The sequence below is a fragment of the Ambystoma mexicanum genome, chromosome 7q, assembly GCF_040938575.1.
Source record: "Ambystoma mexicanum isolate Mex_15411 chromosome 7q, UKY_AmexF1_1, whole genome shotgun sequence".
In the NCBI taxonomy this organism is placed as follows: Eukaryota; Metazoa; Chordata; class Amphibia; order Caudata; family Ambystomatidae; genus Ambystoma; species Ambystoma mexicanum.
In genome coordinates, this window is record NC_090941.1 from 1,157,614,269 (window position 1) to 1,157,641,370 (window position 27,102).

General features: G+C 47.3%; 1 protein-coding gene across 1 annotated transcript in view; it reads left to right on the forward strand.

Moving 5' to 3' along the window:
• Positions 1–864: 864 nt before the first annotated feature.
• The window catches only part of LOC138528293 (pepsin A-like), a 36,145-nt gene continuing 9,907 nt past the window's right edge, over positions 865–27,102 (forward strand). The window contains exons 1-7 of the mRNA XM_069639757.1: positions 865–917; positions 4,862–5,018; positions 10,725–10,842; positions 14,244–14,362; positions 14,458–14,654; positions 16,809–16,925; positions 17,685–17,829. Coding sequence (XP_069495858.1) covers positions 865–917; positions 4,862–5,018; positions 10,725–10,842; positions 14,244–14,362; positions 14,458–14,654; positions 16,809–16,925; positions 17,685–17,829 — 906 coding nt within the window. The remainder of the gene's footprint in view (positions 918–4,861; positions 5,019–10,724; positions 10,843–14,243; positions 14,363–14,457; positions 14,655–16,808; positions 16,926–17,684; positions 17,830–27,102) is intronic.

Consider the following 27,102-nt stretch of genomic DNA (forward strand, 5'->3'; position numbering starts at 1 on the left):
ACATACATTGTCATTTTAACTAATGCTTACTTAGAAATTGATGTTAAATAAAGAAATACTTATTTATAACTGATATCTTGAGTGTAAGTGTTACTTGGTTACCTGTGTTAACGAATTTCATTTCTACAGCTCACATTAACCCCTCTTGAGATGGGCCTGGCTGCTCATTCACACTACCAACTTGTGTAGTACAGCCCTATACCAAAATGTGGGTTACCTCATACCAATCAGATGCATGTTGTGTAGTCTCACACAGTTTTACTACCCCAATCCTTACCTAACATTGACTTTCACATTTCACACTATATTGTCAGGTCTCTACATGCAGAATGTATGATATATGTTGTTTGATGCTTTCTTAATATAGCATAATTGTCATACTTTCAGTTCGGCAGGCACAGGGGATCCATCACACAAGGTAATGCGAAGGAAAGTCCAGGGTGAACCTCCACCCAGGAAGGTACCCAATGGGTCCTAATCTCAGGCTGCAAAGTCTTTGTATTTGCCAGAGGTCATATGTCCTCCCACTTTACTCTGAACATACATTTCAGTGCAGTGATAGGGGAGTATTTCCGTGCATTAAAGCATACATTCCTTCTAATCTATCCCCAGCGTATGGGGCTCACAATGGAAAGTGTGTGATTTCCTGTAGATAATGGCAATCTCCTGAGATTAGGAGCCTCTTACCTTGATGTTGGGTAGGATAGTGAACGCCTATCTCGCGCGCTAACCTGCAATCGGGCTCTCAAGGTTGTCCAAGTGGTCAACTCTGCAGTATATAAGGGCCCTCTTTACATGCGCCTGCACAGCTGGAGTCCTGAGCATTAGTTCCTTGTTAGATACTGTGGACACTCGCGAGGAACCATGAAGTGGCTGCTGCTTCTGGGGCTGGTGGTACTTTCTGAGTGCCTGGTCAAGTGAGTACTCACTTCTGTGTTGCCTTAACAGCTTCTACTCTGAATAGTTCTGTACTTACTACTTGTTGTAATGCATGCCTTTGGCGGGTTTCTGTTTCTAAATGTGTGGGTCACTCTTGTATTATAAGTATTGTACAATTCAACGTCTCTTTGGTAGGTGTTTCATGGATATATATATATATGCAGGAAATAACATTTTACAAACAAAGACCAAGAGTAGTGTTGGTTTCACCTGCCAGTGAAAGCCATTCCCTACTGGGGAACGCAGCTACCACAGTTGTATGGACCTGCCCTTCTAGGCCCCCGCTGCTCTTAGCTGAGTGCCCCCAGATAAGGCTGACTTGGGAAAGCTTGGCCCGGCTGTAGATCTATCACAATTCATCTCATGCTGAGGGGCTCCGTTTCCTCTGTGAACCCCCTCTTAACCCCTCCTGCCTTCATTTCTCTCTTGGGGTGCTCTCTTTCCTCTGTGAACCCCTTCTCCACCCCTCCTGCCTTCATTCCTCTCTTGCGAGGCTCTCTTTCCTCTGTGAACCCCCTCTCCACCCCTCCTGCCCTTCATTCCTCTCTTGGCGGGCTCTCTTTCCTCTGTGATATCCCTCTTCACCCCTCCTGCCTTCTTTCCTCTCTTGGGGGGTTCTCTTTAGTAAGCATCTCAGTAAGGGTAGCTGATGCCAGAGGTTGCGGAAACTCAAGCACTGCCTTTCCCACTAGTGAGTGCCCACAACCAATGCACTGGATAGATTGTTCCTCTAAAGCATTCTCGACTGACTTCTTTCATCCAAGAAACCTGCCCCACTGCACCCCTCTTGGAACTCCACCTCTTTCCAGAGTACAACTCAGCCTTAGAGCCCACAGTCTCAGGCAGTTCCCCAATATCAGCTCTAGAGCCCACAGTCTCGGGCAGTTTCCCATATCAACCCTGGAGCACACAGTCTCCGGCAGTTCCCCATATCTGCCCTACAGCTCACAGTCTCAGGCAGTTTCCCATATCAGCCCTAGAGCCCACAGTCTCGGGCAGTTCCCCATATCTGCCCTCGAGCCCACAGTCTCAGGCAGTTTCCCATATCTGCCCTAGCGCCCACAGTCTCAGGCAGATTCCCAACTCAGCCCTAGAGTTCACAGTCGTAGGCAGTTTCCCATATCAGCCCTAGAGCCCACAGCCTCAGGCAGTTTCCAAAATCAGCCCTAAAGCCCACAGTTTCAGGCAGTTTCCCGTATCAGCCCTAGAGCCCACAGTTTCAGGCGGTTTCCCATCTCAGCCCTGGAGCCCAGAGTCTCAGGCAGTTTCCCATATCAGCCCTCAAGCCCACAATCTCAGGCAGTTTCCCATATCAGCCCTGGAGTCTGCAGTCTCAGGCATATTCCCATATCATCCCTGGAGCCCACAGCATCAGGCAGTTCCCCATATCAGCCCTAGAGCACACAGTGTCACGCAGTTTCCCATATCAGCCCTGGAGCCCACAGTCTCAGGCAGTTTCCCATATCAGCCCTAGACCCCACAGTCTCAGGCAGTTTCCCGTATCTGCCCTAGAGCCCACTGTCTCAGGCAGTTCCCCAGATCAGCCCTAGAGCACACAGTGTCAGTCAGTTTCCCATATCAGCCCTGGAGCCCACAGTCTCAGGCAGTTTCCCATATCAGCCCTAGACCCCACAGTCTCAGGCAGTTTCCCGTATCAGCCATAGAGCCCACTGTCTCAGGCAGTTCCCCAGATCAGCCCTAGAGCACACAGTATCAGGCAGTTTCCCATATCAGCCCTGGAGCCCACAGTCTCAGGCAGTTCCCCATATCAGCCCTTGAGACCACTGTCTCAGCCAATTTCCCATATCAGCCCTGGAGCCCACTGTCTCTGGCATTTCCCCATATCAGCCCTGGAGCCCACAGTCTCAGGCAGTTCCCCTTCTCAGCCCTCGAGCCCACTGTCTCAGGCGTTTCCCATATCAGCTAGTTTCCCATATCAGCCCTGGAGCCCACAGTCTCAGGCAGCTCCCCATATCAGCCCTTGAGACCACTGTCTCAGCCAATTTCCCATATCAGCCCTGGAGCCCACTGTCTCAGGCAGTTTCCCATATCAGCCCTGGAGCCCACTGTCTCAGGCAGTTTCCCAATACCAGCCCTACAGCCCACAGTCTCAGGCAGTTCCCCTTCTCAGCCCTAGAGCCCACTGTCTCAGGCGTTTCCCATATCAGCTAGTTTCCCATATCAGCCCTGGAACCCACAGTCTCAGGCAGTTCCCCATATCAGCCCTGGAGCCCACAGTGTCAGGCAGTTTCCCATATCAGCCCTGGAACCCACAGTCTCAGGCAGTTCCCCATATCAGCCCTGGAGCCCACAGTGTCAGGCAGTTTCCCTTATCAGCCCTGGAGCCCACTGTCTCAGGCAGTTTCCCATATCAGCCCTGGAGACCACTGTGTCAGGCAGTTTCCCATATCAGCCCTGGAGACCACTGTGTCAGGCAGTTTCCCATATCAGCCCTGGAGCCCACAGTCTCAGGCAGTTTCCCATATCAGCCCTTGAGCCCACTGTCTCAGCTAGTTTCCCATATCAGCCCTGGAGCCCACTGTCTCAGGCAGTTTCCCATCTCAGCCCTGGAGCCCACAGTCTCAGGCAGTTTCCCATATCAGCCCTGGAGCCCACTGTCTCAGCTAGTTCCCCATATCAGCCCTGGAGCCCACTGTCTCAGGCAGTTTCCCATATCAGCCCTGGATCCCACAGTCTCAGGCAGTTTCCCATATCAGCCCTTGAGCCCACTGTCTCAGCTAGTTTCCCATATCAGCCCTGGAGCCCACTGTCTCAGGCAGTTTCCCATATCAGCCCTGGAGCCCAAAGTATCAGGCAGTTTCCCATATCAGCCCTGGAGCCCAAAGTATCAGGCAGTTTCCCATATCAGCCCTGGAGCCCAAAGTATCAGGCAGTTCCCCATATCAGCCCTAGAGACCACTGTCTCAGGCAGTTTCCCATATCAGCCCTAGAGCCCACTGTCTCAGGCAGTTTCCCATATCAGCCCTGGAGCCCCATATCCCTTCTCAATGAGAGAATTTGCTTTATTATCATTAAGTCTAACTTTAGACCACACGCGGTGGTGTTGTTCTGGGGAATTCCGTGAGCCACTCTCCCCTTTGCAAACCCCCCACTGCTGAGACTGGGGTGCCACGCTTACGCCACCCCTTTCCCAGCGCAAGAAGGTGGCGTCACCTTCTGAGTGCACTCACCACTAATGTCGCTCTGCACGGAAGATGCAGGCGTGCAAAGATGCACACTTTCAGGGGGTGCATGGAGTAATCCGGAGTGTGGCACGGAGCTGCCAAACCACGCGGATGAGCTTCACAAACGCATGTGTTTCTTCCCCACAATGGATCACCCACCCCTTAGGAATCCATAGAGATGCACTTCTTATGTTCAATATACTTATGTCCCTTTGATTGACCGGGCCACCCTAAAGCCAAAACTCTATTACAAACTCTAAAACGCAATCATGTTTGTACGTTTTATTTGCCTGCAAACTCCAGAAGCCTGCCTCAGGGTGGTCTCCCGATACTCTTGCCCACCTGGGAAAAATAAGCCACGTGTACCCTACTGTCTTCCAGATGTGTGAATGGCTCTAAGCAATTAAATCTTGTTTCACAATAGCAACGAAAATACTCTAAGTGCTAAGGACCAGTATTCTCGTCCTTGTTGCATAGACTTGATTACAGCTCAGCAGTGAAGGGGTTAAGTGCACTACACTGCCACTGATGATGAAATGCTGCACAGCTTCATGTATGGTCTTGACTTTTTCATCTTGACACAAAGATCCTGTGTTTCATCTATGTCTCCAGGTGAGATACCCTTGCAATGGGCGTTTCATTAGATGTCCCTGTCTTCCATGAATGCGATTCTGTGGGAAAGGTATTGAATTCTTCTTTCCAGCCAATCACGCCTCTCGCTCTTTCTCTGCCTTTAGGATCCCGCTGCATAAAGGGAAATCCCTCCGGGATCGCCTGCGGGAAGATGGGAAGCTCAGGGATTTCCTGAAGACCTACAGAGTGGATCCATCCAGCAAATACTTCCCAATCATGGAAGGTCAAGTGTCCAACGAGCCCATGACCAACTACATGGATGTGAGTACCTATTGCTCCACACACAGGATCTGAGTGGGGGGCGGGGGCTATAAGGACTAAAGAATACTGACTACCTATTGCAATTAGGGGCGAGCGGAACTCTGAGGGCAAAAGCCTGTCCAGTGGCTTCTGCGTGCCATTCTCATGGTCCATGCATGGGAATTGTGAGTGTTCCCCTCAGCCTTTCCATTGGAGGTGGAGGAGCAGGGGAGCCTTTCAGTGGCTGGAACTCTCTGCATGACTGAAGAATGCTGGACATTGAATGTATTCCGATCCTATATTAGGCCAATCTTTCTGTGTGCCCCTATTGGTGAGAACATTTGACTCCTTCCACCCCAACGTCTGGTGGCATCTGTGTGTTCCGTTCCCATCTATGCAATCACTTTAGATTGCTCTCGGCTGCTTGATGCACATGATGAGGACAATGGCAATCCCTTGAGGATATGACCATGATGAGGACAATGGCAATCCCCTGAAGAGATGACCATGATGAGGACAATGGCAATCCCCTGAAGAGATGACCATGATGAGGACAATGGCAATCCCCTGAAGAGATGACCATGATGAGGACAATGGCAATCCCTTGAGGAGATGACCATGATGAGGACAATGGCAATCCCCTGAAGAGATGACCATGATGAGGACAATGGCAATCCCCTGAAGAGATGACCATGATGAGGACAATGGCAATCCCCTGAAGAGATGACCATGATGAGGACAATGGCAATCCCCTGAAGAGATGACCATGATGAGGACAATGGCAATCCCCTGAAGAGATGACCATGATGAGGACAATGGCAATCCCCTGAAGAGATGACCATGATGAGGACAATGGCAATCCCCTGAAGAGATGACCATGATGAGGACAATGGCAATCCCTTGAAGAGATGACCATGATGAGGACAATGGCAATCCCCTGAAGAGATGACCATGATGAGGACAATGGCAATCCCCTGAAGAGATGACCATGATGAGGACAATGGCAATCCCCTGAAGAGATGACCATGATGAGGACAATGGCAATCCCCTGAAGAGATGACCATGATGAGGGCAATGGCAATCCCCTGAAGAGATGACCATGATGAGGACAATGGCAATCCCCTGAAGAGATGACCATGATGAGGACAATGGCAATCCCCTGAAGAGATGACCATGATGAGGGCAATGGCAATCCCCTGAAGAGATGACCATGATGAGGGCAATGGCAATCCCTTGAGGATATGACCATGATGAGGACAATGGCAATCCCCTGAAGAGATGACCATGATGAGGACAATGGCAATCCCCTGAAGAGATGACCATGATGAGGACAATGGCAATCCCCTGAAGAGATGACCATGATGAGGACAATGGCAATCCCCTGAAGAGATGACCATGATGAGGACAATGGCAATCCCCTGAAGAGATGACCATGATGAGGACAATGGCAATCCCCTGAAGAGATGACCATGATGAGGACAATGGCAATCCCCTGAAGAGATGACCATGATGAGGACAATGGCAATCCCCTGAAGAGATGACCATGATGAGGACAATGGCAATCCCCTGAAGAGATGACCATGATGAGGACAATGGCAATCCCCTGAAGAGATGACCATGATGAGGACAATGGCAATCCCCTGAGGAGATGACCATGATGAGGACAATGGCAATCCCTTGAAGAGATGACCATGATGAAGACAATGGCAATCCCTTGAGGAGATGACCATGATGAGGACAATGGCAATCCCTTGAGGATATGACCATGATGAGGACAATGGCAATCCCCTGAAGAGATGACCACGATGAGGACAATGGCAATCCCCTGAAGAGATGACCATGATGAGGACAATGGCAATCCCTTGAGGAGATGACCATGATGAGGACAATGGCAATCCCCTGAAGAGATGACCATGATGAGGACAATGGCAATCCCCTGAAGAGATGACCATGATGAGGACAATGGCAATCCCCTGAAGAGATGACCATGATGAGGACAATGGCAATCCCCTGAAGAGATGACCATGACGAGGACAATGGCAATCCCTTGAGGATATGACCATGATGAGGACAATGGCAATCCCTTGAGGAGATGACCATGATGAGGACAATGGCAATCCCCTGAAGAGATGACCATGATGAGGACAATGGCAATCCCCTGAAGAGATGACCATGATGAGGACAATGGCAATCCCCTGAAGAGATGACCATGATGAGGACAATGGCAATCCCCTGAAGAGATGACCATGACGAGGACAATGGCAATCCCTTGAGGATATGACCATGATGAGGACAATGGCAATCCCCTGAAGAGATGACCATGATGAGGACAATGGCAATCCCCTGAAGAGATGACCATGATGAGGACAATGGCAATCCCCTGAAGAGATGACCATGATGAGGACAATGGCAATCCACTGAAGAGATGACCATGATGAGGACAATGGCAATCCCCTGAAGAGATGACCATGATGAGGACAATGGCAATCCCCTGAAGAGATGACCATGATGAGGACAATGGCAATCCCCTGAAGAGATGACCATGATGAGGACAATGGCAATCCCTTGAAGAGAGTGGTAACACTTTGACACATCCCTTCACGGCTATGGGGCAACTGTGACTATAGTGCTTATCTGAGAGAGAAATGTTGACTTGATATCCACGATGACTCCCAGGTTGCTAGGTGGAGAGCCCATAGATGATGGCCAATCAGATGGAAGTGGAGGGAAGAGGTCATAGCAAGAGCAGGAGAGCAGTTAATAACGGTGTTGCTGTGGAAAATTGAAAATAGTGGCTACACTTTGTTAGTAGTTGGGATTTGCTGCTTTGTAATGGAAGTGTTGAGGGTGACTTAATTCCTGCCCCCCATGGAAATATTATAGATCTAAGGCAATCATCGATTATATCATAGTGTCAAGAGGCATGTGTGCTAGATGTGTCAACATGAAGATAAAGCCCACAGAGAAAAGTGACAATAGCATGGTGACTCTTAGATTAGCCTGTGAGTGTGATGAGCAGAGAAGGTGCCAAAAGACCGAACTAGGGCCAAATCAGGGGCGCAACAGATTGGGAAGGTTTGAGGGTAACGGACGCATGTTAAATACAAAATTGAAAGAAACTGTAATGTCGTTACCCCAAACCAACTCTCCTTGGCTTGCTACCTGGAACATTTGAGAACCTTGTGTAGGTGATCTGAATAGTCCTCAAATTGGTAAGAACATGTCGTTGTCAACATATCAATACAGTTTTGATCAGGAAACTTGGTCTCGGAAAAGAGGACTTTGAGAAAACGTGGGAATCTTAAACAAACCTGTAGTGTCTAGTTCTGAGTTAACGTTGAATAAAACAGAATTGTTGTTAGCGTTTAGGAATTGGAATAATTCAAACAGACTAATAAGAATGCAAAGACAGGGAGAATCTCTGCTGACCCCGCTTATATCAAAGACAAGAGACATGGTGGGTCTTTAGTAAGTAGGAAGAAAGCTTCCCAAATACAATGTCAAAGTAACTGTGTGTCTGAAGAGGTCTGGTCAGTACATTTTAGGAGCCTTTTCTGTAAACCAGGGAAAGTTGTGACCAATGAACATCCCAATGTTCCTTGGGTGATCAGTCCTTCACTGGGCCTAAAGGCCTATCAAATCTGATCTGGCCTCGTGGTTAATGGTCCTCCTTCTTCTCTTTAAAAACATTATTGCTAAGAGGTGCTGCCCGGAGATTTGGAAGATGGCTGTTATTATACCAATCTATAAGAAGGGCGATCGGATGGATCCTATTTTCTATCGTCCGATCACCCTTCTTGATGCGGATAGAAACATTGTAGCTGTGGCCATCCTCTTGGAACTGGAAGGTTCGGCTGAAACAAAAGGCATCTTAGATAAATGCCATATAGCTTTCAGGAAAGGCGTGTCGACCACTCTCAATGGCTTATTGTAAACATGTTGTGGGATTGTTCCTGGAAGGCAGAAAATCCCCCTTTATATATGTCCATGATTGACGTTTCTAAAGCCTTTGATACTATAAATTGATCTTTTATCTGCGGAAAATTAAGATCGTGGGGAATCCCCCCTGGGCTATTAGCAATAATTGTCTACTTGCACCAAAATACGACCCTTCAGGTCTGGCTGGATTCTCAGGGACATCTGCAAAGCCTGATAAATATGGAGAGGGGAGTAAGGCAGGGTTGTATACTTGCGCCCTGCCTGTTTAACTTCCTGGCTGACCTGAATGAGTCTGTGTGAGCATGCGCTGGCTAGTCCAAGGATTAGTGCTCGTAAGATCAACTGGCTAGGATATGCTGATGACGTCCTTGTCTTAAACTTCACGCCTCGAGGTGTACAACCATTGTTGATGGCGATAAGTGGATATACAGAAAGAATCAAGCTTCTTATCAATCCTAGTAAGACTCAGATTATAAGATTTAGTAATCCAACAAAAAATAGGGTCGGTGTTAGATGGTCCCTCAATTTGCGGATCATTTCATTGACAGGGGGAATGCACTTACCTTGGCTTGGCAAGTTTGACGTCTCACCCGAGCTTGAAATGGGTAGAGGACAGGCTAAACGCTGAGGTGGACCAAATCTTATCTTAAATGGAGAAAATCAAAGGATCGTATTGCAAGTTCTCTCTATTGTCATTAATGAAATTCAATAAAGGCAAAGCGATACCTACCTTATTATATGGCACTGACGTAGAGTGCCAGACTTGGAGTCTAAATTGGGAGCACCTGTAGGGGAGACTCTGGAAGAGAGTGCTATGCCTCGCCCAGTCTCTTCCTATTTCTGCACTACGGCATGAGCTTGGTCTGAACTCTCTAAAGGTCCGTGTGGATTGGAGAGTGCCACAATTGCATCGTTCTGTTAAATGTCCACAGGCCAACTCCCTGTTTGCAGAGATGCTTCAGGAGGAGACTAGGCAGGTCAGGACCATCTTCAGGAAACTAACAGAGAGGGTGGGTAATATTCTTAGTTTGGCATCCAATGATCCTAACAGTCTAAAGAAGGCTTTAATTGAGACGGATGGGTAAGAACTATCGATGTGGTCCGCTCATTGAAGCTTTATGATAGCTACTCTTTTTTGGATAAATCGAATGGTGTCATGCCAGCTTACCTGAAGAAATGTCCAGATTATAGAGGAAGAAATGAGCTTTTGGGATTCTGTCTGAATTTTTTACCAACAGGGGCGATTCTGGCAAGTAGAGCAAAGTGGTGTATGAGAACTGTGCCTTATTCCAAGGCCAATCTCTACGCCATATTCTTACAGAGCGCACGGGCCTCAAGATCTTTGTATTGTCATTTTGTTCACAATGAAGACTGGCTCCAGACGGAGGAATTTTGGCAAACTCTATCCTCAGCCAACAAAACATTTTTATCCATTGAACTTGTAAAAGTATGAATAACTCTTGATTTGATGAATGATGCCGCATTGAATTGAGTCTGAATACCCGAGAACTTGCTGGAATAAGTGACATATATTCTTTTATGTTTATGTTATGTGATGGTTTTGTGTTTTTTTTTCAAGGATCTGGAAAGTGATATATATGGCTGTAACACATTAATAATACATATAGAAACGTAAAGAAAAATAATGGACCTGATAATACATCTCTGACTTGCCAAATATAGCACCTTAAAGTGTAATTGCAGGATTTTTAGATAAGAATATTAGAACTGCTAGAGTTTATCATGGACAAGCATTTCACTTCCAAATTCCCTTTTGCGATCCAACAGATGTCGTACTTCGGAACAATCTCTATTGGGACTCCGCCCCAGCAATTCACTGTGATCTTTGACAGCGGGTCTTCCAACCTCTGGGTTCCATCTACCTCCTGTACCAGCAGTGCCTGCTGTAAGTATGTCCTTTGCTCCAGTAAAGCCACTCAGCATTAGGAACATGTTCCCAAGGATCCTCTGCACCTTAACAAAAGTCCACATTCTCTCTGTCCCAGCGACGATCCCTTCCTAATGTCCACTGTGTTTCTGAGCACTCAGTGACTTGATAACCCTAAGCATAGTCCCATCACCCTGAGTGATGTGGGTGCATACCATTAATCTACATAATGGTGTCCAAAACATTTTACCAATTTTTCCTCATTATCACACTTGATCACCATTCCCAGCATGCATTCTGGGGTATATGCATATGTGTTTTGTGTGACTTTAGTGCTTCAAGGAGAAACACGATGGCAATGGCCAAACCCGGGACAGTTGCTAGTGGTCTCACAAATGTGGTAGCCAAAGTTGGTGGAGTGGATGGGGCCTGGAACATTAAAAGGGGGTGGTACAAAGTGACGGACACTGTGAATAACATTATTGATCAAGAGTACAATTTTGTACATGTTTAAAGTGTGGTTAATTGAATATTGGGAAGGGATAATGCCACTCCTGCTTGGGGGCATTCTTCAAGAGAGAGCACATGCCTTTTGATGGCCATTTTGAAGCTTATCACTTTTGTGAGTTTCTTAATCTCTGGAGATAGGGTCCTGCAGCGGGTTGTGCCAGAAGGGATAGGATCTAAGCAGGAGATGGCACAGGCCCTGTACACTGGGAATCATGAGGTAGAGAGGGTCTTGGGACCTGAGTGTAAAAGAGGGATAGGGGCGAAAGATAGTTACTAAGGTTTGGGGGGCAAGTGTGTGGATGGATTCAAAGACCACAACACATAATTTGAAAAGAGAGCCACTTTGCATGGAGAGCCAACCACAGTAGAAATGGGAATTTATTGAGGGAGATAAAAGTGGATGCAATTCTCAAAATTAAAAGCTTTGTCACTAGGACCAAATGAGTAATGTTGGAGAGTGGGGAGAAGGATGGAGCAATCATCCAGTTTGCTGAAAAATCCTGTTACCGCTGGATTAATGCACCACCCCACTATGAGTTGGGTGGAAAGTTGGAGGATTGACCTCCCACTCTGAAGCGGGAGGTAAATCTGCTGACTTTCTGCCCATTTTCAGTGGAATTACCACAGTAGAATACTGCTACAATAATTCCACTGAAAATGCCCCATTGATTCCTATGGACTAAAAATAAATATGGACTAACACTGCCACCACCACTTGTGATCTGGCAGTAATACCACCGGACGGAGTGCTGGTAACGGTAATTGAATTGGGTGGAATTCTGTCAGATTTGCCACCGGAATACTGCCCAACTCGAAATGAGGCTCATTAGTGAGTCAGGGTGTGAATAGCCCCAGCTGAGCAGAGCACTCGTGGAAAGAGTTGCCCGTCGATTGGTGCCCTTTCAGGGAAGCAATGGATGATATGTTTCTAGTTAGTATTAGGGGTTGCCAGGTCTTCTGGACTCTGTCCTTTCAGACTACACCGCTCATGGTCAAACACCTCAAAGGGATGCCCTGTCTTATTAGCTCAAACCCAGAAGGGAACACCTCCGATGCGGCCCTGTGATTGTGTGAGCAGAAGGGAACACCTCGAATGCTGACCTGTGACTGTGTGAGCAGAAGGGAACACCTCGGATGCTGACCTGTGGTTGTGTGAGCAGAAGGGAACACCTCGGATGCTGACCTGTGACTGTGTGAGCAGAAGGGAACACCTCGGATGCTGACCTGTGATTGTGTGAGCAGAAGGGAACACCTTGGATGCAGACCTGTGTTTGTGCAGGCAGAAGGGAACACTTCGGATGCAGACCTGGGATTGTGTGGGCAGAAGGGAACACCTCAAGTGCAGACCTGTGATTGTGTGGGTAGAAGGGACCACGTTGGATGCAAACCTGTGGTTATGTGGGCAGGAGGGACCACCTCGGATGCAGACCTGTGATTGTGAGGGCAGAAGGGAAGATCTGGGATGCAGACCTGTGATTGTGTGAGCAGAAGGCAACACCTCAGATGCAGACCTGTGATTGTGTGGGCAGAAGGTTACACCTCTGATGCTGACCTGTGATTGTGTGGGCAGAAGGGAACACCTTGGATGCAGACCTCTGAAATTATGGGCAGAAGGGAACACCTTGGATGCAGACCTGGGATTGTGTGGGTAGAAGGGAACAGCTCAGATGCAGACCTGTGATTGTGTGGGCACAAGGGAACACCTTGGATGCAGTCCTGCGACAGGGTGGGCATAAGGGAACAGCTAAGATGCAGACATGTGATTGTGTGGGCAGAAGGGGACCACTGGGATGCAGACCTGTGATTGTGTGGGCAGAAGGGGACACCTTGGATGCAGACCTGTGATTGTGTGGGCAGAAGGGGACACCTTGGATGCAGACCTGTGATTCTGGGGGTAGGAGGGAACACCTCGAATGCAGACATGTGATTGTTTGGGCAGAAAGGGAGCCTCGGATGCAGACCTGTGATTGTGTGGGCAGAAGGGAACACCTCAGATGCAGACCTGTGATTGTGTGGGCAGAAGAGAACACCTCGGATGCAGGCCTGTGATTGTGTGGGCAGAAGAGAATACCTCAGATGCAGACCTGTGATTGTGTGGGCAGAACTGAACACCTCAGAAGCAGACCAGCGATTTTGTGGGCAGAAGGGAACACCTCGGATGCAGACCTGTGATTGTGAGGGCAGAAAGGAACACCTCGGATGCAGACCTGTGGTTGTGTGGGCAGAAGGGACACCTTGGATGCAGATGTGTGATTGGGTGGGCAGAAGGGGACACCTGGGATGCAGACCTGTGATTGTGTGGGCAGAACGGAACACCTCAGATGCAGACCTGTGATTGTGTGGTCAGAAGAGAACACCTCGGATGCAGGCCTGTGATTGTGTGGGCAGAAGAGAATACCTCAGATGCAGACCTGTGATTGTGTGGGCAGAACTGAACACCTCAGAAGCAGACCAGCGATTTTGTGGGCAGAAGGGAACACCTCGGATGCAGACCTGTGATTGTGAGGGCAGAAGGGAACACCTCGGATGCAGACCTGTGGTTGTGTGGGCAGAAGGGACACCTTGGATGCAGATGTGTGATTGGGTGGGCAGAAGGGGACACCTGGGATGCAGACCTGTGGTTGTGTGGGCAGAAGGGGCCACCTCGGATGTAGACCTGTGATTGTGTGGGCAGAAGGGACCACCTTGGATGCAGACCTGTGATTGTGTGGGCAGAAGGGACCACCTTGGATGCAGACCTGTGATTGGGTGGGCAGAAGGGAACACCTCGGATGCAGACCTGTGGTTGTGTGGGCAGAAGGGAACACCGCGGATGCAGACCTGTGGTTGTGTGGGCAGTTAGTGTGCAGACTGGGAAGGACAGTGGGATTGGAATGTTGTCCTAATGAACCCTTTGTTTGTATCCACAGCAAACCACAACCAGTTTAACCCTTCCAGTTCCTCCACCTTCCAGTCCACCAGCCAAAGCCTGAGCATTGCCTACGGGACAGGAAGTATGACTGGGGTCATTGGCTACGACACTGTGCAGGTAAAAGGAATAGGCATGACGATTCTCACGGTGATAGAGCCGGATAGTCACAGCTTTGCTTCCTACTCCTGACCACTCCTATTCTTCGCTCTTAGGTTGGAGGCCTGACAGTCACGAGCCAGGAATTCGGCCTGGCCTACACGGAGGCGGACTTCTTTTCCCAAATGCAGTTTGATGGCATCCTGGGTCTGGCGTTCCCGAGCCTGGCATCCGACGGTGCCACCCCCGTCTTTGATAACATGTGGAGCCAGGGTCTGCTCTCACAGGACCTCTTCTCTGTCTACCTGAGCGCGTGAGTCACAGCTGATATGACCAGCTTCACTGCATGTGTGCAAACATGACACTCAACAAAGGCACATGGCGGTCTCCTGCCTGTTCTCTTCCTTCTGCTTTCTCATTAAATATATAAATAAGTCCATAGATGGCCAGTGACTGTAATGCAGAGGGTGCCCTCTGCCTTAGTGCCTAGAGAAGTCAAGGTGGGCACTGGTCTCGCGCTCACAGATGATGCAATGGAACAGATGCAGCCGGAAACCAATTCACAGAGGGGTGTACAGAAGGGAGAATATTGGAGGTCTCGAGGACCTTAACATTGCACATTGTGGAACCTATGTTCAGGAATGTCATAGGAAGGCGCGTGTTGAGTGTGAATCGCAGCCTAGCTTTAAAGATCAGTGAACACAATGACAGAGGTATCATGTCCAAGACAACTGGTACTGAGACGAGGGAGAGCAGTGAAGTAGGAGACATGCCAAAAACATCCTAAGAAGACAGGAGCAGATCCATGCTGCCCAGAGTAAAGGAGACACTGTGCACATCACGGAGGGATGGCCGGTGCTGGATGATTCTGAACAGTATTGGGGGAGTGGTAGGAAGCTAATTAATCAGCACAGTATGTCTCGAGGATGAAGCATAAGATTTAAAATGGAGGACAAATGAAATGTGAATAAGTGCCTGACAGCAAAGGCATGAGCTGACAGGATGGGCTGTGATTGCTAAATAGGTTTTGAGGGAGTCAGGAAGGGGTGAAGTAGAGTAAACCTACAGGAGCAGATAGTTCCAATTCAAGGGCTGAAGTGGGAGAAGACCCTGGTTCTTCTGGTGCTGAATGTACCCCCTCTTACATATGTTGGCTCTCTGCATTGCAATGGCCCAGATCCACATGCCCCCCTGAAATGACTCTTCTCACACAGATGGCCAGAGACCATCATTTATTTACATACGGTTAAGACCTACAATGTGCCCCACCGGCCTTGCCCACGGGTCCTTTTAACTGACAAGATAAACGCTGACATCCTCATTCCACCCTTGCCAGTTCCACATTCCACGCATTCCATATACAACATTCCCAGTAACATCACAGGATGCTGCACCCCCACTAAGCGGGATGAGAGGGAAACCCAGATGCATTCTGGGATAAACCATTGGACTCTGGGAGGACTGCACGTCCTAGAAGGATTGGAGAGACACCTCCATTGCATCCAGTCCTAGGAAGGACGAGTGATTAAAGAGAGCGCTCCCCCTTGCATGTACTTGAATCTGACACTCGAGAATAGGAAGCCAGAGTTGAAGAAGGCTCCTATGCCGGGTGCAGAAGAGCATAACACCGAGTTGATTGGCAGCTAGTAACACACTCATCATCTATGACGTCATAATGGATACACAGGCGGATCCTATCTGAAACAGGGCCATTGCTGTCATGATCCCCCAGGATCACTCACTAACACGCATCCTGCTGTCCCCTACCCTGGGTTGGAGGGAGGGCCATTATTGTGCATAAGAGATATTCCATCTCCTTGATGTCAGAACATGCAACGTGCAGCCAGACAACAATACAAAACGTTGATCCTACAGTATTGATATGATATGATATGATATGGCATTTATAACGCGCCTATACACAAGTGTTTCAAGGCGCCACGAGGCAAGGGAGGGGGAACAGAGGGAAGACAGAGCCAACGATCTTACTAGGCCAGGTGACATTGAGATCGCGCAAGTGCAGGGGAAGGGGAGAAGTGCAGGGGGAAGGGGGGGGACAGTGCAGTACATAAGATAACAATAAAATAAATAAAAGCCAATACATATAATAAATAAGAAGTGCAGGCAAGTGCAGGCAAGTGCAGAGGTAAGTGCAGGGGTAAGTGCAGACATCAGGTGTCAGGTGCTGGTGGGGGGCTGTAGGGATACAGAAACAGCCGAATGCAGGGCGTGCCAGGGGGGCAGTGCAGGTGTGCAACTGGCGGGGAGGGGACCTGAGCCAGAGAAGCAGAGGGTGGCCAGGTGACCAGTGCAGATTCAGGTTCAGCCAGGAGATCAGCAGGGGAGAGGAGGAGATTAAGCAGAAGCAAAGAGGAAGGTCTTGAGGTGCTCCACATGTGGATTCCTGATGTTCTCTTCATCTGTGTAGTCAGGACTGGAAACTCAAGTTCTATTTTCTGTCTCCCAGGAACGGAGCCAGCGGGAGCGTGGTGATCTTTGGAGGGTATGAAACTTCTTACTACTCCGGCACCATGAACTGGATCCCTCTCTCCTCAGAGACCTACTGGCAGATCACCCTGGACAGGTATGTAGACCGCATCCTCTCAACATGCAAAGGATCCTAGTGGCGGAAAGGGATCAATGTGGCCCAAGTCAGAGAACTATTTAAAAAAGAGTCATATATGAGTGTGGAAGAATGCCAGCGTGAGGTTATATTGGTAAACATGCAATGATGTGCCCAGCTCCATGTAAGTCATGTGCAGCCACTCAAGCAATGTGCTGTGCATCTCATCAGAGCCAGAGTGCAACCAGTTAGGACTGAAACTTGCGAGCATTTCAGAAGTCAAAGCCCCTCTTCCAGAGACTCAACCTGGCCCAAATATTACTCTTATATCTATATATCTATGTGTCTTTCCATCTTTCTTTTTTTAAAAGGTATTTTCCTTTCGTTTTGTTTGATGAACTGGGGTGATATTTTAATACAAGGTGTTTGTTTAGCAGAGGTAATGGTTTAAAATCGTATTCAGATAAATGAGTCCTTATAGTTACAACTGGTTCAAACTTATAAGAGCAACAAAGGAGGGGAATTGCTCATTTTAATGTGAGGCTCAAACCCCATCTGCAGCCAGAGTTTTGGGGTTCGACTGATTAGCCCCAATGTGAGCCACACTTCGCATCAAGCACTTTAAAGCACTTTAAAGCGCGCTCACTCATAGCTCAAAATTGCTATTCCAGAGGAAGATAGTTAGCTGGATTTCTGAGTGGTGTCACATGGTTATTCAGAGTCACTCTGTACATTTCCTTTTGATCTTCATGTTCATCTCTGTCTCACGTGATTGCTCAGCGTCTCCATGAACGGAAACATCATCGCCTGCAATGGCGGCTGCCAGGCCATCATCGACACTGGAACGTCTCTGATCGCTGGTCTAGAGCCTGGCATCTCCAACATCCAGAGCGCTATCGGGGCATCGCAGAACTCTTATGGGGAGGTAAGGATGGCAGTCTCACCTTCTAAAGATTATAATCCTCAATATGCTTGCAGGTTGGGTGTCAATGGTCCTGCTGGAGGACTTTGCCAGCTTCTGCTCTGGTGCAAGGATCCTCACTACCCAATGCACCCATTGACTTAGCAGAGGTACGCCTCAGGCTCTTCACCAATGAGCTTCATGTGGGGCTCCTGAGTACATGTATGCTCTGCTTTTTCAAGCATTTCCTCCTATTTGATCATGCAGTGCACCTTACTTATGCTTTTCCTGTATCCCTAGGGCCATGTGAATGCACCTTACTTATGCTTTTCCTGTATTCCTACGGCCATGTCAATGCACCTTACTTATGATTTTCCTGTATTTCTACGACCATGCCAGTGCACCTTACTAATCCTTTTCCTGTATCCCTATGGCCGTACCAATGTACCTAACTAATCCTTTTCCTGTATCCCTATGGCCATGTGAATGCACTTTACTTATGCTTTTCTTGTATCCCTACGGTTATGCCAGTGCACCTTACTTATGCTTTTCCTGTATCCCTACGACTATGCCAGAGCACCTTACTTATCCTTTTCTTGTATCCCTATGGCCATGTCAATGCACCTTACTTATGCTTTTCCTGTATCCCTAGTGCTATGCCAATGCACCTTACTTATGCTTTTCCTGTATCCCTACGGCTATGCCAGTGCACCTTACTTATGCTTTTCTTGTATCCCTACGACCATGTCAATGCAAATTACTTATGCTTTTCCTGGACTTGTACTGCCATGCCAATGCACCTTACTTATGCTTTTCCTGTATCCCTACCGCAATGTCAATGCACCTTACTGATGCTTTTTCTGTATCCCTCCGGCCATTTCAATGCACCTTACTGATGCTTTTCCTGAATCCCTACGGCCATACCAATGCACCTTACTTATGCTTTTCCTGTATCGTTACGGCTATGTCAATGCACCTTACTTATGCTTTTCCTGTATCCCTACGGCCATGCCATTGCACCTAACTAATCCTTTTCCTGTATCCCTACGGCCATGTGAATGCACTTTACTTATGCTTTTCTTGTATCCCTACGGTTATGCCAGTGCACCTTACTTATGCTTTTCCTGTATCCCTACGACTATGCCAGAGCACCTTACTTATCCTTTTCTTATCCCTATGGCCATGTCAATGCACCTTACTTATGCTTTTCCTGTATCCCTAGTGCTATGCCAATGCACCTTACTTATGCTTTTCCTGTATCCCTACGGCTATGCCAGTGCACCTTACTTATGCTTTTCTTGTATCCCTACGACCATGTCAATGCAAATTACTTATGCTTTTCCTGGACTTGTACTGCCATGCCAATGCACCTTACTTATGCTTTTCCTGTATCCCTACCGCAATGTCAATGCACCTTACTGATGCTTTTTCTGTATCCCTACGGCCATTTCAATGCACCTTACTGATGCTTTTCCTGAATCCCTACGGCCATACCAATGCACCTTACTTATGCTTTTCCTGTATCGTTACGGCTATGTCAATGCACCTTACTTATGCTTTTCCTGTATCCCTAAGGCCATGTCAGTGCAACTTACTTATGCTTTTCCTGTATCCCTACGGCCATGCCAGTGCACCTTACTTATGCTTTTCCTGTATCCCTACGGCTATGCCAGTGCACCTTACTTATGCTTTTCTTGTATCCCTACGGCCATGTCAATGCAAATTACTTATGCTTATCCTGAACTTGTACTGCCATGCCAATGTTGCTTACTAATGCTTTACCTGTATCCCTACGGCCATGTCAATGCACCTTACTTATGCTTTTCCTGTATCCCTACCGCAATGTCAATGCACCTTACTGATGCTTTTTCTGTATCCCTACGGCCATTTCAATGCACCTTACGGATGCTTTTCCTGAATCCCTACTTCCATGCCAATGCACCTTACTTATGCTTTTCCTGTATCCTTACGGCTATGTCAATGCACCTTACTTATGCTTTTCCTGTATCCCTAGTGCTATGCCAATGCACCTTACTTCTGCTTTTCCTGTATCCCTATGGCCATGTCAGTGCAACTTACTTATGCTTTTCCTGTATCCCTACGGCCATGCCAGTGCACCTTACTTATGCTTTTCCTGTATCCCTACGGCTATGCCAGTGCACCTTACTTATGCTTTTCTTGTATCCCTACGGCCATGTCAATGCAAATTACTTATGCTTTTCGTGGACTTCTACTGCCATGCCAAGGCAGCTTACTAATGATTTTCCGGTATCCCTACGGCCATGTCAATGCACCTTACTTATGCTTTTCCTGTATCCCTACCGCAATGTCAATGCACCTTACTGATGCTTTTTCTGTATCCCTACGGCCATTTCAATGCACCTTACTGATGCTTTTCCTGAATCCCTACGGCCATGCCAATGCACCTTACTTATGCTTTTCCTGTATCCGTACGGCCATGACAATGCATTTTACTGATGCTTTTCCTATATCTATACGGCCATGCCAAAGTACCTTACGTATGCTTTACTTGTATCCCTATGGCGATGTCAATGCATCTTACATTGATTTTCCTGTATTCCTATGCCCATGCCAATGCACCTCACTAATGCTTTTCCTGGATCCCTACTGTCATGTCTGTGCACCTTATTTATGCTTTTCTTGTATCCCTAACTCCATGCCAATGCACTTTACTGATGCTTTTCCTGGATCCCTACGGCCATGCCAGTGCAACTTACCTATGATTTTCCTGCATCCCTACGGCCATGTCAATGCACCTTACTTATGCTCTTCCTGTATCCCTACGGCCATGTTAATGCACCTTACTTATGCTTTTCTGTATCTCTATGGCCATGCCAACGCACCTTACTTATGCTTTTCCTGTATCCTTACGGCCATGCCAGTGCACCTTACTAATGCTTTGCCTGTATCCCTATGGCCATGCCAGTGCACTTTACCTATGCTTTTCCTGTATCCCTACAGCCATGCCAGTGCACCTTACTTATGCTTTTCATGGATCCCTACGGCCATGCCAGTGCACCTTACTTATGTTTTTCCTGTATCCCAACAGCCATGCAAGTGCACCTTACTTATGCTTTTCCTGTATCCCTACGGCCATGCCAGTGCACCTTTCTTATGCTCTTCTTGTATCCCTACGGCCATGTCAGTGCACCTTACTTATGCTTTTCTTGTATCCCTACGGCCATATCAGTGCACCTTACTTATCATTTTCCTGTATCCCTACGACCATGTACAGCCATGTCAGTGCACCTTAGCGATGCTTTTCCTGTATTCCTACGGCCATGCCAATGCACCTTACTGATACTTTTCCTGTATCCCAACGGCCATACCAATGCACCTTACTTATGCCTTTCCTGTATCCCTACGGCCATGCCAATGCACATTAATTATGCTTTTCCTGTATCTCTACTTCCATGCCAATCCAGCTTACTAATGCTTTTCCTGTATCGTTACGGCCATGCCAATGCACCTTCCTTATGCTTTTCCTGTATCCCTACGGCCATGCCAATGCACATTACTTATGCTTTTCCTGGATCTCTACTGCCATGCCTATGCAGCTTACTAATGCTTTTCCTGTATCCCTACGGCCATGTCAATGCACCTTATTTATGCTTTTCCTGTATCCCTACCGCATTGTCAATGCACATTACTGATGATTTTTCTGTATCCCTACGGCCATTTCAATGCACCTTACTGATGCTTTTCCTGAATACCTACGGCCATGCCAATGCACCTTACTTATGCTTTTCCTGTATCCCTACGGCTATGTCAATGCACCTTACTGATGCTTTTCCTGAATCCCTACGGCCATGCCAACGCAACTTAATTATACTTTTCCTGGATCCTTACGGCCATGTCAATGCACCTGACTTATGCTTTTCCTGTATTCCTACGTACCTGTTAATGCACCTTACTTATGCTTTTCTGTATCTCTATGGCCATGCCAACGCACCTTACTTATGCTTTTCCTGTATCCTTACGGCCATGCCAGTGCACCTTACTAATGCTTTTCCTGTATCGCTACGGCCATGCCAGTGCACTTTACCTATGCTTTTCCTGTATCCCTACGGCCATGCCAGTGCACCTTACTTATGCTTTTCATGTATCCCTACGGCCATGCCAGTGCACCTTACTTATGTTTTTCCTGTATCCCTACGGCCATGCAAGTGCACCTTACTTATGCTTTTCCTGTATCCCTACGGCCATGCCAGTGCACCTTTCTTATGCTCTTCTTGTATCCCTACGGACATGTCAGTGCACCTTACTTATGCTTTTCTTGTATCCCTACGGCCATATCAGTGCACCTTACTTATCATTTTCCTGTATCCCTACGACCTTGTACAGCCATGTCAGTGCACCTTACTGATGCTTTTCCTGTATTCCTACGGCCATGCCAATGCACCTTACTGATGCTTTTCCTGTATCCCTACGGCCATACCAATGCACCTTACTTATGCTTTTCCTGTATCCCTACGGCCATGCCAATGCACATTACTTATGCTTTTCCTGTATCCCTACGGCCATGCCAATGCACCTTCCTTTTGCTTTTCCTATATCCCTACGGCCATGTCAATGCACCTTCCTTATGCTTTTCCTGGATCTCTACTGCCATGCCTGTGCAGCTTACTAATGCTTTTCCTGTATCCCTACGGCCATGTCAATGCACCTTACTTATGCTTTTCCTGTATCCCTACCGCATTGTCAATGCACCTTACTGATGCTTTTTCTGTATCCTTACGGCCATTTCAATGCACCTTACTGATGCTTTTCCTGAATACCTACGGCCATGCCAATACACCTTACTTATGCTTTTCCTGTATCCCTACGGCTATGTCAATGCACCTTACTGATGTTTTTCCTGAATCCCAACGGCCATGCCAATGCACCTTACTTACGATTTTTCTTTACCATACGGCCATGTCCATGCACCTAACTGATGCTTTACCTGTATCTCTACGGCCATATCAATGCACCTTACTGATGCTTTTCCTGTATCCCTACGGCCATGACAATGCATCTTACTGATGCTTTTCCTGTATCTATACGGCCATCCAAAAGCACCTTACTTATGCTTTACTTGTATCCCTATGGCGATTTCAATGCACCTTACATTGATTTTCCTGTATTCCTACGACCATGCCAATACACCTTACTTATGCTTTTACTGTATTCCTGTGGCCATGCCAATGCACCTCACTAATGCTTTTCCTGGATCCCTACTGTCATGTCAATGCACCTTATTTATGCTTTTCTTGTATCCCTAACACCATGCCAATGCACCTTACTTGTGCTATTCCTGTATCTCTATGGCCATGCCAATTCACCTGACTCATGCTTTTCCTGTATCCCTACGTCCATGTTAATGCCCATTACTTATGCTTTTCTGCCATGCCAACACACCTTACTTATGCTTTTCCTGTATCCCTACAGCCATGCCAGTGCACCTTACTAATGCTTTTCCTGTATCCCTACGGCCATGCCTGTGCACCTTACTTATGCTTTGACTGTATCCATATGGCCATGCAGTGCACCTTACTTATGCTTTTCCTGTATCCCTACGGCCATGCCAGTGCACCTTACTTATGCTTTTCCTGTATCCCTACGGCCATGCCAGTGCACCTTACTTATGCTTTTCCTGTATCCCTACGGCCATGCCAATGCACTTTATTTATGCTTTTACTGCATCCCTACGGCCTTGCCAGCGCACCTTACTTATGCTTTTCCTGTATTCCTACGGCCATACCAATGCACCTTACTAATGCTTTTCCTGTATCTCTATGGCCATGCCAACACACCTTACTGATGCTTTTCCTGTATCCCTACGGCCATGCCAGTGCACCTTTCTTATGCTCTTCTTGTATCCCTACGGACATGTCAGTGCACCTTACTTATGCTTTTCTTGTATCCCTACGGCCATATCAGTGCACCTTACTTATCATTTTCTTGTATCCCTACGACCATGTACAGCCATGTCAGTGCACCTTACTGATGCTTTTCCTGTATTCCTACGGCCATGCCAATGCACCTTACTGATGCTTTTCCTGTATCCCTACGGCCATACCAATGCACCTTACTTATGCTTTTCCTGTATCCCTACGGCCATGCCAATGCACATTACTTATGCTTTTCCTGTATCCCTACGGCCATGCCAATGCACCTTCCTTTTGCTTTTCCTATATCCCTACGGCCATGTCAATGCACCTTCCTTATGCTTTTCCTGGATCTCTACTGCCATGCCTGTGCAGCTTACTAATGCTTTTCCTGTATCCCTACGGCCATGTCAATGCACCTTACTTATGCTTTTCCTGTATCCCTACCGCATTGTCAATGCACCTTACTGATGCTTTTTCTGTATCCTTACGGCCATTTCAATGCACCTTACTGATGCTTTTCCTGAATACCTACGGCCATGCCAATACACCTTACTTATGCTTTTCCTGTATCCCTACGGCTATGTCAATGCACCTTACTGATGTTTTTCCTGAATCCCAACGGCCATGCCAATGCACCTTACTTACGATTTTTCTTTACCATACGGCCATGTCCATGCACCTAACTGATGCTTTACCTGTATCTCTACGGCCATATCAATGCACCTTACTGATGCTTTTCCTGTATCCCTACGGCCATGACAATGCATCTTACTGATGCTTTTCCTGTATCTATACGGCCATCCAAAAGCACCTTACTTATGCTTTACTTGTATCCCTATGGCGATGTCAATGCACCTTACATTGATTTTCCTGTATTCCTACGACCATGCCAATACACCTTACTTATGCTTTTACTGTATTCCTGTGGCCATGCCAATGCACCTCACTAATGCTTTTCCTGGATCCCTACTGTCATGTCAATGCACCCTATTTATGCTTTTCTTGTATCCTTAACACCATGCCAATGCACCTTACTTGTGCTATTCCTGTTTACCTTTGGCCATGCCAATTCACCTGACTCATGCTTTTCCTGTATCACTACGTCCATGTTAATGCCCATTACTTATGCTTTTCTGCCATGCCAACACACCTTACTTATGCTTTTCCTGTATCCCTACAGCCATGCCAGTGCACCTTACTAATGCTTTTCCTGTATCCCTACGGCCATGCCTGTGCACCTTACTTATGCTTTGACTGTATCCATATGGCCATGCCAGTGCACCTTACTTATGCTTTTCCTGTATCCCTACGGCCATGCCAGTGCACCTTACTTATGCTTTTCCTGTATCCCTACGGCCATGCCAGTGCACCTTACTTATGCTTTTCCTGTATCCCTACGGCCATGCCAATGCACTTTATTTATGCTTTTACTGCATCCCTACGGCCTTGCCAGTGCACCTTACTTATGCTTTTCCTGTATTCCTACGGCCATACCAATGCACCTTACTAATGCTTTTCCTGTATCTCTATGGCCATGCCAACACACCTTACTGATGCTTTTCCTGGATATCTATTTCCATGCCAATGCACCTTACTAATGCTTTTCCTGTATCCCTACGGCCATGTCAGTGCACCTTACTTATGCTTTTTCCTGTATCCCTATGGCCATGTCAATGCACCTTACTTATGTTTTTTCTGTATCCCTACAGCCATGTCAATGTACCTTACTGATGCTTTTCCTGTACCCCTACGGCCATGCCAATGCACATTACTTATGCTTTTCCTGGATATCTACTTCCATGCCAATGCACCTTACTGATGCTTTTCCTGTATCTATACGGCCATGCAAAAGCACCTTACTTATGCTTTACTTGTATCCCTCTGGCGATGTCAATGCACCTTACATTGATTTTCCTGTATTCCTACCACCATGCCAATACACCTTACTTATGCTTTTCCTGTATTCCTACGGCCATGTCAATGCACCTCACTAATGCTTTTCCTGGATCCCTACTGTCATGTCAATGCACCTTATTTATGCTTTTCTTGTATCCCTAACTCCATGCCAATGCACCTTACTTGTGCTATTCCTGTATCTCTATGGCCAGGCCAAAGCACCTTATTTATGCTTTTCCTGTATACCTACGGCCATGCCAGTGCAACTTTATTATGCTTTTCTTGGATACCTGCGGCCATGCCAATGCACCTTATTATGCTTTTCCTGGATCCCTACAGCCATGCCAATGCACCTTACTTATGCTTTTCCTGCATCCCTGCGGTCATGCCAATTCACCTGACTTATGCTTTTCCTGTATCGCTAAGTCCATGTTAATGCCCATTACTTCTGCTTTTCTGTATCTCTACGGCCTTGCCAGTGCACCTTACTAATGCTTTTCCTGTATCCCTACGGCCATGCCTGTGCACCTTACTTATGATTTGACTGTATCCATATGGCCATGCCAGTGCACCTTACTTATGCTTTTCCTGTATCCCTACAGCCATGCCAGTGCACCTTACTTATGCTTTTCCTGTATCCCTACGGCCATGCCAGTGCACTTTACTTATGCTTTTACTGCATCCCTACGGCCATGGCAGTGCACCTTACTTATGCTTTTCCTGTATCCCTACGGCCATGCCAGTGCACCTTACTTATGCTTTTTCTGTATCCCTACGGCCATACCAATGAACCTTACTAATGCTTTTCCTGTATCCCTATGGCCATGCCAACACACCTTACTGATGCTTTTCCTGTATCCCTACGGCCATGTCAATGCACCTTACTTATGCTCTTCCTGTATCCCTACGGCCATACCAATGCACCTTACTACAGATTTTCCTGTATACCTATGGCCATGTCAATGCACCTTACTTATGTTTTTCCTGTATCCCTACAGCCATGTCAATGTACCTTACTGATGCTTTTCCTGTATCCCTACGGCCATGCCAATGCACCTTACTTGTGCTTTTCCTGTATCCCTACGGCCATGCCAATGCACATTACTTATGCTTTTCCTGGATATCTACTTCCATGCCAATGCAGCTTACTAATGCTTTTCCTGTATCCCTACGTCCATGTCAGTGCACCTTACTTATCCTTTTCCTGTATTCCTATGGCCATGCCAATGCACCATACTGATGCTTTTCCTGGATCTCTACGGCCATGTCAATGCATCTTACTTATGCTCTTCCTGTATCCCTACGTCCATATCAGTGCACCTTACTTATCATTTTCCTGTATCCCTACGGCCATGCCAATGCAGCTTACTAATGCTTTTCCTGTATCTCTACTTCCATGCCAATGCACCTTACTAATGCTGTTCCTGTATCCCTACGGCCATTTCAATGCACCTTACTTATGCTCTTCCTATATCCCTACGGCCATACCAATGCACCTTACTACAGA